Source organism: Takifugu rubripes, chromosome 18, assembly GCF_901000725.2.
Source record: "Takifugu rubripes chromosome 18, fTakRub1.2, whole genome shotgun sequence".
Taxonomy (NCBI): Eukaryota; Metazoa; Chordata; class Actinopteri; order Tetraodontiformes; family Tetraodontidae; genus Takifugu; species Takifugu rubripes.
Window position 1 is genome coordinate 3,325,463 of NC_042302.1, and position 14,322 is coordinate 3,339,784.

At 51.4% G+C, this 14,322-nt stretch overlaps 1 protein-coding gene across 2 annotated transcripts in view; it reads left to right on the top strand.

Moving 5' to 3' along the window:
* The first annotated feature begins 512 nt into the window (after positions 1–512).
* Positions 513–14,322, top strand: part of pawr (PRKC, apoptosis, WT1, regulator) — a 28,708-nt gene continuing 14,898 nt past the window's right edge. Inside the window, exons 1-2 of one of the 2 annotated variants that reach the window (XM_029825443.1) lie at positions 513–667; positions 883–1,504. In XM_029825443.1, the coding sequence (XP_029681303.1) occupies positions 980–1,504 (525 nt within the window). In that variant the 5' untranslated portion in view covers positions 513–667; positions 883–979. Of the gene's footprint in view, positions 668–879; positions 1,505–14,322 lie in introns of both variants that reach the window. The other variant, XM_011613236.2, reaches the window with a different exon arrangement.

Below are 14,322 nucleotides of genomic sequence, written 5' to 3' on the forward strand. Positions count from 1 at the left end.
TTCCCTAGCCTGAGCTGTACAACTGCTGAATTTTATTTTATTATACTTTAATGATTCAGCTGTCGCAGGGGCCCTTTTTTAAAGACATTTAATTGAATTTCTAATGGGGTGATTTTAAAAACCAGAAAATGTCCTTGGATTGGACATAAACATGTTTTTCTCTCATCGTTGTTGTCTGAAATTACAGAAAAGAGTTGCAGAAGATTTCAGTCTCGCATTAGTGAAATATCTTCTGTCTCCCTTTGAGCTGGAGTCGACGTGAAGACAAAGACCTGCGAGATCATTTCTCATCCAGCACTCCGGGGACAGCTTGACTCTGGTGGAAAAGTGTTGTAGCGTCCAACAAAAGGTCTGAGGGGGATTTGGCAGCATGAATTTGGAATTATGGGACATTAAAGTCAAACTTTCTGGGAATTACCGTAATTGCGGGCCCTAAAGCGCCTGTAGAAATTGAAAATCAACGTGCGGTGACTCGGCAGAAACGGCAGCGATTACTCGTGTATTTCCGGAGGTGTTCGGGTATCATCGGGCTCGCCCGGCGGACCCCGGGGGGGGGGGGCAGAGCGGCTCTCGACGCTTGAACGCTGCGCCATTCATCAGCGCGGACCGCGGGCACACCTGGTCCGACCCACTGAAGCTCTTCAGCGGCCGAAACCGCTCCACACAGGTGAGTCTTCACCCGTAACCGAACTCCTGCCCACTTTGGCCCACTTTCGTTTACTTTTAACAGCGGGAAAAGAATCTTTTGCGTCGTTATTAGAACCGCGTTCCTCAGCAACCTGTCGCGTCCTCGCGCCTCTGCGCGAGAAGCGTCCAAAGAGGACTTTTAAAGGGAAGCGGTCCGTTTCTAGCCTGACTTTATTTCCTCCTACCTGCCAGCAGCTCCCGGGTTAATCGCTGAAGGAATGCGGGGCCATTAGGACCGGAGCCGAGACTTTCAAACGCCAACTTTCTGGAGCGACTTGTCAAAAAGGGAATCATGGCCACGGGCGGGTTCAAGCCGAACGCCACCACGGATTTCCTGGAGGAATGGAAGGCGAAGCGGGAGAAGATGAGAGCCAAAATGCTGGGGGAAATTGCGGCGGTGTCCGGGGCCCCTCTGGCGACCAGCGCCGCGAACAGCAGCGGCCGCCACGCCGCCCCGCCGGCCGCCGCCGAGCTCCCCACCGGCCCGGAGCGAAGCGCCAACTGCCTCCCCCCCTCCTACCCGGTGGCTCGGTCCTCCTCCGGCACCGCTCTGAAGGAGGAGACGCACCATGCGGGCGCCCCCGCGGGGAGCAACCCGAAGAAAGCCCCGTCGCAGCCGGAGAGGGCTCAGTGCGGGTCCCCGGACCCCAGCTCCGCGGCCGCCCACGACATGGACGAGGAGAGCCCGTCACCCAGCAAGGCCAAGGAGAAGAACAGCTCCGGGCCCAGCGCCAGGAAGGGGAAAGGGCAGATCGAGAAGAGGAAGCTGAGGGAAAAGAGGAGATCCACAGGTGTTGTCAGCATACCATCCAACGAGGTGAGTCCTCACCCTGGGGGGGGGGGGTCCCGGTTCGGGGGGGGGGGGGGGGTTACACCGGGCCTCTTCTGTGGTGACGCCTCAGGAGTTGCAACAGCAGTTGCAGAAAAATCTGTTAAACCCAGATAATCTACTCTCAGGGGGGGAAAAGTCAAATTTCTGGCAGGTTTTTGGGTTCTTTTCCAGAAGAAAGCTGATCCGATTCAAATCCGGTTTGGATCCGTGCACTTTAGCTCCATTTCACCGTTTTGCGAACTCTGACTGTAATCTGGTGCGGCAAAAAGGGAATTTCACCTCGGGATTCTTGTTGCGATGGATAATTTTCGCCCCACGTGGTCGTGGAATCGGAAAAGGTTGCGCGCGTGACCCACCAGGGCCCCGAGGGTCAGGTCAGAGGTCGACCTTGGGGCAAGCTTCGGATTCGTACGTTTTCGACACTCCTCAGCTAGCTTGCGCTGCCGTCGGTTTCTCTGGTTTTGACACAAAAATGCTGATTAAAAAATAATGTCTGGTTTCATCAGCCCAGTGTTGTAAGAGAGGGAGGTGGTGTGTGTGTGTGTGTGTGTGTGTGTGTGTGTGTGTGTGTGTGTGTTCATTGTTGTGTTTAGAATCATGTCACACTCTTTCTTAATCCCTGTGGTCTGGACTGCTGTGACTCTCGGCCAGCTAGCAGCGCCACCGCCAGTTTTAGACCCACACGCTGTAAAAAGTGTTCCGAAGTGGCGGTGGCGCGCTGAATCCCGTCCCCGTTGTCACGCCTGGAGCGTCACGGCGCTACAGCTCGGAGGTCGACCAGTTTGTGGGTTGATTAACACATCTGTGAAGAATCTTGGCCTGTTTACCGACGCGTTAATACCTCTCCCAGATTTAGAACCTCTTTGGTCCTTTGATGATTTGATGGTTTTATGGATCCTGTTCTCGGGGTCAGCGAGGTCGCGCGGTTACAAGCTAACTGTCTCCTGTGAATGATGTTTTCGTGGTATGCGAGGCATCTTCTCTATTCTTTTAGCATAAATACATGATACGCTGAGCTAGATTTATTCCCCAGCTGCTAAACTTCAGCATGACCGTGAATTTAACCGTCTCCACTGAGTTTGTTGTTAGCATTGTTAGCTGGTACATGGCTAACGCATCAGCAGGTGGAAGTTGAACGATACCTGGTGGCTAACAAAGCCTTCATTTAGGCTAACCCTAATGTAGCCATAATGAATTCCCCACTTCCTGTATGAATGAATGAATGAATGAATGGAGTTTGACCCAGTCCAAAAGGAAGCAGGATTATTTATCCCAGCCTGACGGGAAAAGCTAGCACGATAGATTTCCCCCAGAATCCCCCCCCCGAACTATGCAAATGAAGTGGGTCACACAAACTCCCCTTTGTGGCGGGACTATGTGAGGGGACAGGTGTGAACAGAGACGCCGGGGAACATCCCCTCTGCCCGTTCTCTGCACAATAGCCTCAGAACCGCGCCGGGGGAACCCAATCTTCTGTCCGCCGAGGCTGGAATGGCCTGACAAAGGCTCCAGGCTCCGCTGGAGAATAGACGCGTCTTCCCAGCATCAATCAATACGCCACCTCTGAGGTGTCTCCTTTCTCCCACCCCTCAGCACGCAGGGGATTGTCGTCAGTGCTGACCTTTGACCCGCTCAGGTCCTGCTTACGCAACACAGGAATGCGAAAGGACAGCGCGTGTTTGCTTAGAGATCTGCCCCGCCGCCACTTTCCCTTCAGGTTTGTGACGTCGGGCTGGTTTACGAGGCCCGACGCCAATCGCGCGGCGGCAGCGGTGAACTACGAGGCCGCGGTTGGACGTCTCGGGCGGCGGGTGTGGGGTTTTTGTTTGACGCGGAGGCTGGAAGTGTGCCACAAAAGCAACTGCTGCTGAGGAATGCGGAGCTTTTCGCTGCAGCGAGGTCGGCGGGTTCAACGTTAGCACGCCGCCGGTGGCTTTTGGTAAACATAAGGCGTTAGCCTCCGAAGCAGCGCTGGTCACTTAAAGCTGGGCCGAGCAGGTGCAGCACGCGAGATGGTTGTAAAGCCTCTCGTCTCCACGCTAGCCCGAGCATTGCGCTAGCAGCCACACAGGGTGGCTTTAATTCTAATACACTGTTTTTCCCATTTTTTTAAGCTAACGGGTGGTAGCAGGGCGCCGCGTCAGCCGTCGGCGTGGCTCGTCGAGCTTTTACGGTGTTTAATCTGCCGTCTTTAAACTGCCTTTACTGACATTAACACCGAGGCCTTTTGTTTGCGGCCAGATTAGCTTCTGCTCCGTTTTATCCTCTGGTCAAGTTCAGTGGAGGGTGAAGTGTGTTTGGACAAAGGCGGCGCTGAAGCAGCATTGGCGGCTGCTTTTCCCTGCCGCAGCCGCCGAGCGTTCACTTTAATTCGATTCTTTCTGTGTTGCAATAAAATGATGAAATCCGTCGCCCAGTCCTCTGCTCCGCCACGTACGGAGCAGTTTTTAATGGCCGCCCAGTTAAATCTTTACAGTTGTTTGTTTATTCCCTCTAAACAGCCCCCCGGTGCACGTGTGCGCAGAAGAATGCGTGCATGCTAATTAGCTCGGGGTGCATTTTGCTCGCTGTTAAATCCTTCTCCAAACAAGGACATCATCTCCTTAAATACCACCCAGATTTAATCATGGACTCTGGTGAGCCGGCTGTTTGGTCAGGCTGTTTGTTTTCCTTCTTTTCACCCTTTAGCTGAACATCAGGAATGCTAAACTCCTTAATTAAGCCCCCCCCCCCCCCCCGTTTCTCCCTGTGAATTCCCATGATCCAAGAAGAAGCCGTTCCCAGCAGGACGACCCAGCGCGGCCGACCAGTGTTGGGATGAACTCCCGGCTGTTTACAGAAGATGTCGGAACAACGGGGTGACTAATGGGAGGAACATTCCCAGTTGAGATTTCAGGCAACTCGAGCGAAGGAAACAGGAAGTGTTGTTTTCTGCGTCTCTCAGCACTTCATCACAACGGGCAGCGGCCGCCTAACGAACCGCCTTCCTTCGCTCTGTCACAGTTTCGGAATGATACAAAAAGTGGACGTCCCGGTAATGTGACCTCGGCAGGACCGGGATGCTGTCGGACGACAGACCAGTGGAAGCTTAGTGGGGGGGGTACAGCTATTTATTCGTTTGTGGTGGGATTCGGGGTCGGATCGTGAGTTTGGACCTTTTCTCTCCGCCCTGCGAAGGTGGGAGCGTCTTATTTTCCAGGCCGTTGGTCCTCAGCTATGGCGGCTGGAGGACGCCGCGGAGCAGCCGGTAAATGATTCCTGAAAACCTGTCACCGACTCCACCGCTGCTGCCCGAGTGGCCCAGTTAGCCGTCTCCGTTGCTAACCTTTAGCGGAGGGGGCGGAATTCTGCATCATTCGGGCCGCCGCCTGTGAATGTGTAACCAGCGTCGCTCCACAGGTCCGAGTGAACGACCCCGCCGTCGGCCGACCTTTGACCCCTCGGACGGGATGACCCCCCCCCCTTGTTGCCTTTTCCCTCCTCATTCCCAGCGTTCTTTGTGCTGGGTTACCGACACGCCGCTCGGGATTTTAATCCTAATAGTTTTCGGAAGCGTGGGGCGCTAACCTCTTTCATGCTCACTTTTAGCAATAAATTCCCCCCCGCTGTGCGGTCGTTTGGGAACTTTCCGTTCGCAGCTCCCGGCCGTCTTAATCCGACAACACGCCAGGCTCAGCAGGGGGTCTTTAAGGGAGCTGGGGGGGGTGATTTTTCTGCCTGCCGCGGTGTGTAACCTGTTGGACGTTCCTCACGTTTGCTGACGACTGCGGGGAATTCTGGGAGTCAGTTTACATCAAGCCTCTGGTGCGGGATCAGGCTGTTGGGAGTCGCCGGAGACCCAAATCTACTTAAAATATAGATGGAATTTGGGTTCCAGGCGCCCTTCTTAAAGGGATATTCCCTCCGTTTATAGGAGGACTCCCAGACATCCGATCGCTGCCGTCTTTGTCATGGAGAGGAGCCGCAGCAGGAACGCTCCCGAGCTGGAGCCCCGGCCCCATTGCCGGTGCTAAATCAATCAAAACAACGTGCTGCGCTCGCTCTGCTGCTTTAATGCTGCAGGGACAATAACAATACGCCTCAGTTGTCTGTATGAGTGGATGAACACCAACAGTATGATTCCTGTCTGCAGGCCCCCCCCCCCCCCCCCCCGTGTGTTGTATGGCCACAGATCCTTCCTGTCACATTCACACCAGCAAGCCTGGATCAGACTTCCTGTTCCCACTCAGAGGGTATTTGGTTTGGCCCTTTCTTCCAACGAGTGAGGTTGATCATCAGAAATATGAGCAGAACAAACCTCCTCCGGACTGGAGCGACGCTCTGGGCTCAGGTCGCCCTCGAACCAAAACAAATCGCATTTATTAAAGCGGGACAGATGAGGATCCAGGCGCTGATTTAAGCTGAATGAAAATATTTTCAGCAGCAGCAGACTGGCAGGTCTTTCTGCCCCCCCCCCCCCCCCCCATCCTCCTCCTTTGGGTGTTAACATTTAGCATAGCAGCACTACAAAAGGACAGCGAAGAGAAAACGGCTCGGTAAAGGAGCGCAAGAATGTGGGGAACTAGAACAAATATGTGATCTAGCTGACCACACACACACACACACACACACACACACACACACACACGAAGCTGAAGAGCTCTTAAATAAAAGCTGTAGATCCTTTAATCAGTCACCAAATGTCACTGGCCAGACGGCTTGTTTACACCTTTGGCCATGCTACGTCTGTTAGCATGCTAATGCAAATCTCTCACTCACTTGGTGCTTTTGTGCATTTAATGACGGCCTAGAACATGCGTGGGCACGCAGGCGCCTGCACCTGTGGCAGATGCAGCTTAACCATGTTTAACCATGTGTCTTTGCATTGTTTTTGCTTTGTATAGAAGCATCTGTTTTGATTCAGCATTTAATGGGTACTAATTTCCCCCATCAGCTCCAACATAAAGTGGCTTTTTTTGGTCTCAATTTTCAGAATTTCAGAACTTTTAATCCTGTCTGACGGCTGCAGCTCCGCTAATGCTAATGCTGCTTAATTGAGCATCTTGATGCTCTCCTCTCCTTTGTCGTGACGTTGGGGCAGCTTCACCCGTGGCTCTGCCGGCCAGAGGGAGACGCTAAATCCCTGGAGACGTCTGGGCGGCAGCGTCACGCTCGGAGGAGGAGAGACCTTCAGCATGGCCGTGTCTCGTAGCTCCCTCCCTCTCCTCCGTGGTCTCAACCTTCGCCTGTGGCCTCCTGAAAGATTCATGGCCAAAGAAACGCGTCCGTTCAGCGTGACAGATTGGACTTTCATGCCCCTCTGATGCCACCCAAAGTCACAGAGGCCTCTGTGTCTTTACCTGCTCGCTTCTCTTTGTTTGTCCTCTGACTTTTAGAAGAAATCCTCCCGTCCTCAGAGGTGTCCTCAGACGTCTCATTAGCAAATCGGTCCTCGACCCGAAGCGAAGACGTTTGCTTTTAGACTCATGATTAAACATCAGGGGTGCTTGTGTGTGAGGCTGTCCAGGTCGGGACGAATGGCCCCGTGTCCCCGTCTCTATCTGTCCACCAGGCTGGAAGGTCACAGGAATCGGGTGTAGAGTGCTTATCTGGAGGACGGACAGGGACTGTTGCAGCTTTCCCTGACACACAACCAGGCTTGATTGAAGGTCTACATGGCGAGCGGGCGGCGAGCAGACCTTTCCCTGCTGCCGTGTGTGTGAGGGGGGGGGTCAGACTGAGCTTAGCATGACTCACGGTCTAGTTCGGCGTCTGCCAGCGCTCCAACACAATGGCCTCTGTACACAATGGCCCCGCTGCCTCTCCTGCTGGAACGCCAAACACGCTTCCAACCGTTTCCGATGCTGCGGCTTGTGTTACTTGGCAGAGGTGCGCCCTCCGCCCAGGGGCTTGCGTCGCCACGTTAACTTTCCTCATAAAGACGGCTCGCCGGGGGCAGGTTTTCATCTTGGAACCAGGTCTTTTTTTTCCCGCTTTCCTGACGATTTTTTACAAGTGTTAAATCCTGGTGAGTTGAATACTGCTGAGTAACGAGCGCCGGTGGCGGTTGCCCACCTTTAAATGGTCATCCGCAGGCTCGGCATTCTCCCACTCATTCAGGGTTAGTGGGGGGGGGGCTGTTTAACTGGGATACTGTGGGGGGAGGCAAGGCGTGACCCTGGGGTGGCGGCCTTCTCTCCAGCCATGAAAACAGGAGTAAATCGTGACCTGAGCAGAGATTGATTTATAATCGGGATTGAAATGCCCCTCAGAGCAGTTACGTAACACCCCCACCCCCCACCCCCCGCACCCTTCTTATGCAACGCTGCAGAGGAACCATCCCGTTCCTCCTCCATCCACTTTAAAATGTTGTCAGGAATTGCCCCGAGCTGGGTCAATTATTTTTCCAGCAGCCGTCATGAATGTTGATGGACCTGCTGTTCTGAAAACATTCAATTACTGCGCACGTGTTTCCAGCAGCTCATTTGCATGCAAAGCTGCCGCTCTCTTCCAGCTCAGAGACCCCCCCAACTTCCCAGCTGATGGGACAGATAAATGAACGACCCTGACGGAGGTCCTAGAACTTTGAAAGCGGCCGAGGGTGCGTTGAAACGCTTTATTCATTTCAGATCTGGGCTAATGTGCATTCAGTCGCTCGGCAGCCTTTTCCCTGTGTCGCCCCCCCTCGCCCCCCCCCGGGCCCTGATGAGTGGCTGGGCTTCTTCCAGGGATATCCATTATCCAAACGCTGAACTAATTCCCCCACTCAATCTCTCACATCCCGTCTTGTCCCGCCTCCCAATCCGCTCTGCTTCTGGTGCGAGCGACATTTGTCTCGACACATCTCCCTCCCGTAGACCCCATTCACCCGGCCTTGCAAGACCTGGGATGTTTTCAGCTTCCAGGAATTGTGCAGCGCGGGGTTGTGGATTATGGCGCTGCAGCTTGAGGTGAAGGGCGCCACAGCGTGCGGCGGGATCTCCTCACGGCAACGCCGTGCATTCAGAATGCGTTCCTTGTCCATAACATAGGCCTGTCCATACCATAACTCCACCTTTGGCCTCTCAACACACCGCTCACCCGCACGGCGCCATGATGTGGCGTGGTTACACGTGGTCATTACAGGTGGTACGTCACACCTGAGAGGTGGACGGATTATCTCGTGCACACTGACGCAAATTGGCTTTTTATGTGCGTCAAAACGTCTCAGATCTCTGAGGTCTTTGGAAAATGGGAGCCGAAATCAAAGCTTATATTTTTGTTCAGTGGATTTAAAAACCAAAAAAGTTGTGTAGTTTGGAGGAAATGCAGGGGGGAAGTATTGGCGTTGTCCAGAGCTGCGCCGCTCCTGCCGTGCTGCGAGGGCTGGGCTGGAACACAGGAATGCACTAATCATGCAGCCGCCCTGCCCTCGCCAGCCAAACCGCCTTTTGTCTGCACTTGGAGAGTGAACCAACACAAAAAAGCCCGCTGAGGTTCCTCTTTCCGCCACAGATTCAGGTTGCAGGAGTGTCGGTCTGAAGAATCTTAATCTTTTTCTCTAGCAGGAACAGCAGAAGCCCCCCCCCCCCATCACTTCCTCATCCCATCTTCGTCTTTGTGAGGAATTCTGCCACACGCAAAGTAACCCGGGTCGAAGCGTTCCGTGGAAAACAATAGCTGGTATTCAGTGTTTACTCCCGCTCAGCCTTTCACCTAAACTGTCCAGCGCCGCCATCCTTCATCCGCCCTTAATGATGTTGGGTTTCCTCACACACTGCGGCTGTTGTTGTTTGCCCCTTTCCTGGTTTTGGAAAGAAAAAAAACTCCAGAATCCGCGCGGGCCCGAATGCCTCGCATAGCAGAGAGATTTCCTCTGAGCTGCGGCATCAAACCAGTTATGCTGTGCTTTACCTTCCTGCAGGACAGAAATGGAAAAAAACCCACTTTAGCTGAGTCTCATAATTGTCGTTCTGACGCAGCCGCGACTAAAATCCTCCAACAGCCAATTAGTGCCATCAGCAAAGCCAGCTTCAGCTTCTGGAATGATGATTTTTCAGGAGAAGGGATGTCTGGGCTGCAGTGACACGGCCTGAGCCCCTCTGATGCTGATCAAAGATCTGTGCGTGATGAGCCGCCCCGGGTCCACTTCCCTCTCCTACTTACAGCAGATCATTGTCAAGGCAGATTACTGCAGGTACCGAGAGGAGATTACAAGTTTTGTTTTTATCTTTTTAAATGAAGCTGGATTTCATGTAGTTCTTGAAATAACTGACAGGTAAACTTCACGTTCAGGCTCTGACATCATGAAGCAAGTCTGGACAGGATGTGCACGTGTGTTAACATGCACACACGATAAAGATGACCTGCTGCACAATTTCTTTTTTTCTCCTCCTGGTTTAAACCCACTAGAACAGGAAGTAGCCCTATTGTTAGCATTAAATGCTAACTGCCCATCTGCGTCCATATGATTTAGGAGATGTGGGACTTTGTGTGAAAATAATTAAGGTGCAAGCACATTATTTCAGTCTCTACTAATTATTCCACCAGGCATGCTGGGAGATGTAGTCAGCCGGATGGCTGTTCAACGTTCATTTGTTTCTGGAGGGAATTCCAGTTAACCACCGTTTTATGGTGGGAAGCGCAGCGTCGATGGCTGTGTGAGGACAGCAGATGGTAGCTGGGAGTTCCTTCAGCCTGTTTTTAAAGGAGAACACGGGAGATGTCATCCATCTTTGGAAACCAGACCCGAGCCTCAAAAGGATAAGGCTAGGTTTTGACCCCATTACCTCCAGGAAGGATGCAATCGTATGAGGAGTTAGAGGGCTGCGGGAGGCCGACCATTGTTGCCTCCGGTGGAAATTACATAATGTAATCTCAGGCGGCACACGCTGCTTTTATCAACCCCCCCCCAACTCATTGTTGAAGAGCTCCCAGTAATGCTGTGCCACATGTTTATTTTTAAGTGTCCCACTTCCAATCGTAGGGTTTCTAAGCAGGATGAAGACCAGATCATCAAACAACAACGGCAGACAAAAGTGATTATAAAACAGTGGTGTGTGTGCAGCCCGAGGGCCCGACACCAGTGTGTGCGTTGAGGGTTGCATTCCACAGCTGCGTGAGCGACACCATGGCATCACCACACATCATTTGTATCCTGCACGTCTGCAGCACCGGTTCGGTTGGAACTCTCACCGTTTCCTCTGTGATGTTCACGTTCAGCAGCGGTGGGGGGGGGTGGGGGGTGGTTCTGAGTGTCTGCTGATCCTCTCTGCTGGCGAGCTGATGGGACTCTGGAGATAAGAGCAGAGCAACCTGCCCCAGCAAACCCGCAGAAACCCGACCGGCCGCCGCTGCTGGGATCAACTCGCAGCTCGCCCAAATTCTTCTGATATTGGAACCCGGCTCGTTTCTCAGGCTCTGGGCCTTTTGTTCCGGTTACCTTCCTCCCAACGCAGAGGTTTAACCTCTTCCTCTGCCTTCCTGCCAAAGTCTGGAGGCTCGGAGGGCCGATTATTTAGCTGTCAGCCCTCATTCCGCTCCTCTGCTCAGTCATGAACTCAAACAACCTCCTTTTTGTCGGCTTTGCATTTGTTTTGTTTTTTTTCCCTTCATGTAAATGAGAAATTTAATCCTTTATCAGCAGTGGGATTAAGAAACGAACCTTGTTAAGTAGCTTGTTTTGGGAAAAGACCTAATTTCCTAACTGGGGTTTTAAGAGGATTTCATCCGAGCTCGCCACAATCCCAAAGACGGACTTAGGAACGGTGGCATACGTACCAGCTGACACAGTTTACAGGGACTGTTCACCCTAATTTTGCTCATTCATCGCTGGGGTCAGAGGTCATTCAGTCTGATCGACTGGGATTCAGCAGCAGTTTGCGTCCACAGCTCAGCGAAGGCCTTAATTGCGACAGGACCTGTTGAAGTGGGCCGAACGCCCGTCCCCTCTGGCTCCAGTCTCATTTAACCACCTTGACCTCTGTCAACAGTCCGACGTCGGTTAATTAAAAGTGTGCCTGAAAAGGTGTAAATAAACAGAGACCAAAGCGTGCCGACTCGGTCACGGCGGTCTTTATCGCCCGTCGAGTTGGAAAGCGAGGGTGTCGCCCCTGTTCATGATGATTGTCGTGTCTGGCTGCGCCCTTCATCCATCCCCCCCGTCTCTCATCTGGAATGGTGCCTCTGTCAACAGCTTTCGTTATGAATAGGATTGAAAGCGGGCTGGCAGAGGTGGGCTTTAAATAGCAACATTCCCGGTGTTTTTCATTGTTTTCCCCTCTTTAAGCCGCGTCAGTCACAGCTCCAGCGGTCCCACAGGCCCCCTCCTGCCGCGCTGTGCGGTAGGTAGATGGCACTCCGTCATGTGTTTGTTTGAAAGAGCTCCTCGTTGGGGCTTCAGCTCCGTAAATTCCACATATGGCTTCAGCTAGGCAGGTTGTTACACAACTTCAGGCAAGAATAGGTGCGGATATAAGAGGCATTACAAATCTGGCATCGTCTGTAATGCAATTAAATATCAAACGTATCTCTGCCTTTGACCACATGGGTTTGATATTTGCTGCTGGGGAACGCAGCTTTTCTGCAAAGCGCTCCAACAAAAGGGTTTAAACCGCCTCTGCAAGATCAAATCTCCCACTGAATGGGGTTTAATACAGTCTGTCACATCAGGACAGTGCAGAAAGACACTGAAACATGCAATTATTTCACATTTGAGCTGAAAATTAAGCATCGACTTCAGTCACTATATAAATAAACAATTTTAGGACATTATATTTAAAATGATTGGATTATTTTTCAGTCATTTTTAAAGAGCAAGTGTTTCATAGTCAAGGAGATATTTCTGATCCAGAATTGGCCTCCAGGGGTGACAGAGATGGAACAGTTGGGAGAACAAGGAAATAAACAGTTTTTCCCCAAAACAGTCTCATTATAAACAAAGGTCATCATTTCCCTGTCAAACCCCTGAAGACAATGTCTGTGGCTAATCTTCAGCTGCGGGCCCTGCTGCATTCCTGACTTATTTGTCCTCCTATAGTCGATTATTTTCATAATTAGCTGGTTATTTATTTAAGTCCAAACACCGAACCTTAGACAGAACAGAAGCGTGGAAACTTTCCTCATTGACCATGTACCTGTACTCATCACCGTCAGTAACTGTTCACCGACGTGTGTTTGATCAATTAGACCACCTATTACATACATTTTTAAGCCTAACTGTCTCTAGTGGCATGTTTTCAGGACTGCCACACCTTTATCCAGGTGGTTTTTGGAAGGCACCATGATTGCAGCACCTGTGTTTATCAGGAGATGTGAAAGATGTCATTATCAGCTGTTTGGTTTTAATACGCAGGTCGTCTAACTGGTTGGTTAACCACGGCCATCAGGCTGCCAGTGACACGCGATATCAATGTCACACCAGTAATGTCAAGTAATAATACAGTTTATATAGTGTGTATAATAAAGTTGTACCTCAGTGTTTGAGTGCATTTTTATCAGCATTAACGTGTACGAGCAGAGGAGCAGGAAGTGGTGAATTTAAACTGGTATCCTGTGGGGAACTGAACTAGAAACATGAGTCACCACGGGCAGATTCCCAAAACCAAATTAAAGGAATACAGACATAATCAAACGCTGGCTGAAAATGGGCAACTCTGGGCTTTTTCCTCAGACTCGGAGCCCACGTTCCCTCATCCAGCAGCTCAGGAAGTAATTACACGTCTGCTGTACTTCAACCTGCAGAATAAACCAGGAACCTTATAGATACTCTTTATTTCCTGGATTTGGTACATTTGTCACCCAGTTTTGAGGAGATAATCTGTCTGTGGGGGCTGTTGGCTCTCTGACATCAGAATAGTCCAAGAAAACCAGCTCAATCAGAGCGGCGAGTGGTGCTGCAACCATCTCCTCAAACGTCAGCGGAGGAATAGACGCATCCTCTCCGAGTGTCCTTCGTGAGGCAGGTCAGTTTGTTTTTCCTCTACATCCTGGAGGAGTTCAGTCCTGGTCAGGATGTGTTCGGGGAGGGTTTGTGTAGTAAAAGTCAACAGCGTTCTGCCGTGGCACATGTCAAACAATCCCTGTCCACATCGAGGTCGAGCAGAGACTCGCTGAGATACCAGTCATTCCGAGGAAGACGATTTCCTGCACTGGGGTCAGGGGTCACGTTGTAGTCTCCCGAGAATAGTTGTGTTCAAAATGGGTTTTAAAAAAAGTGATTAAAGATTAAAATCGTGGTCGTTGCTAAATCCACACATGAGCATGCATTTGGAGCACTGCATATACTTTTCCAAAACCAAAAATACATTTTTTTTTGGTTGTACAGAAAAGTTGAGACAGATATTATGTTTTTCAAAATAAAGGGTGAGGGCTTAATGAGTAACTCTATGAAAGGCTTCAACATGGCACCCAAAACCAGAAAGATGTGGGCAAAAATGGAAGAATAGGGTTGAGTAATAGCCCAAATAGCCAAGACTGAGCCGATTATCTGCTCCTGGGTAATCAAAGCAGGTCTAACGTGTCTTCTGAGTAGCGTAGACAAACCCCTTATCTGAAGATAAGCTGTCAGTCAAAAGTGCTCCTCCATTGTTGGAGGGAAAAAAGACGTTTGCTGGACAGGTTACAATCTGCAGAAAAACGCATCGACTGGCTGAGGGAGACGTGGCAACGTTTTGTGGACTGATGAAACGAAATTGCTCATTTTGGGTCAAGGGGCCTCAGTTTGTCAGATGGCCCTCAAACGCTGAATTGAAGGCACAGCACGCTGTGAAGGATGTGGAGCCTGGCGTCAGACGCCTCACGATTTCTCATACTGTTGTGTTGAGCCTGTAAACCAGGATCAAGGA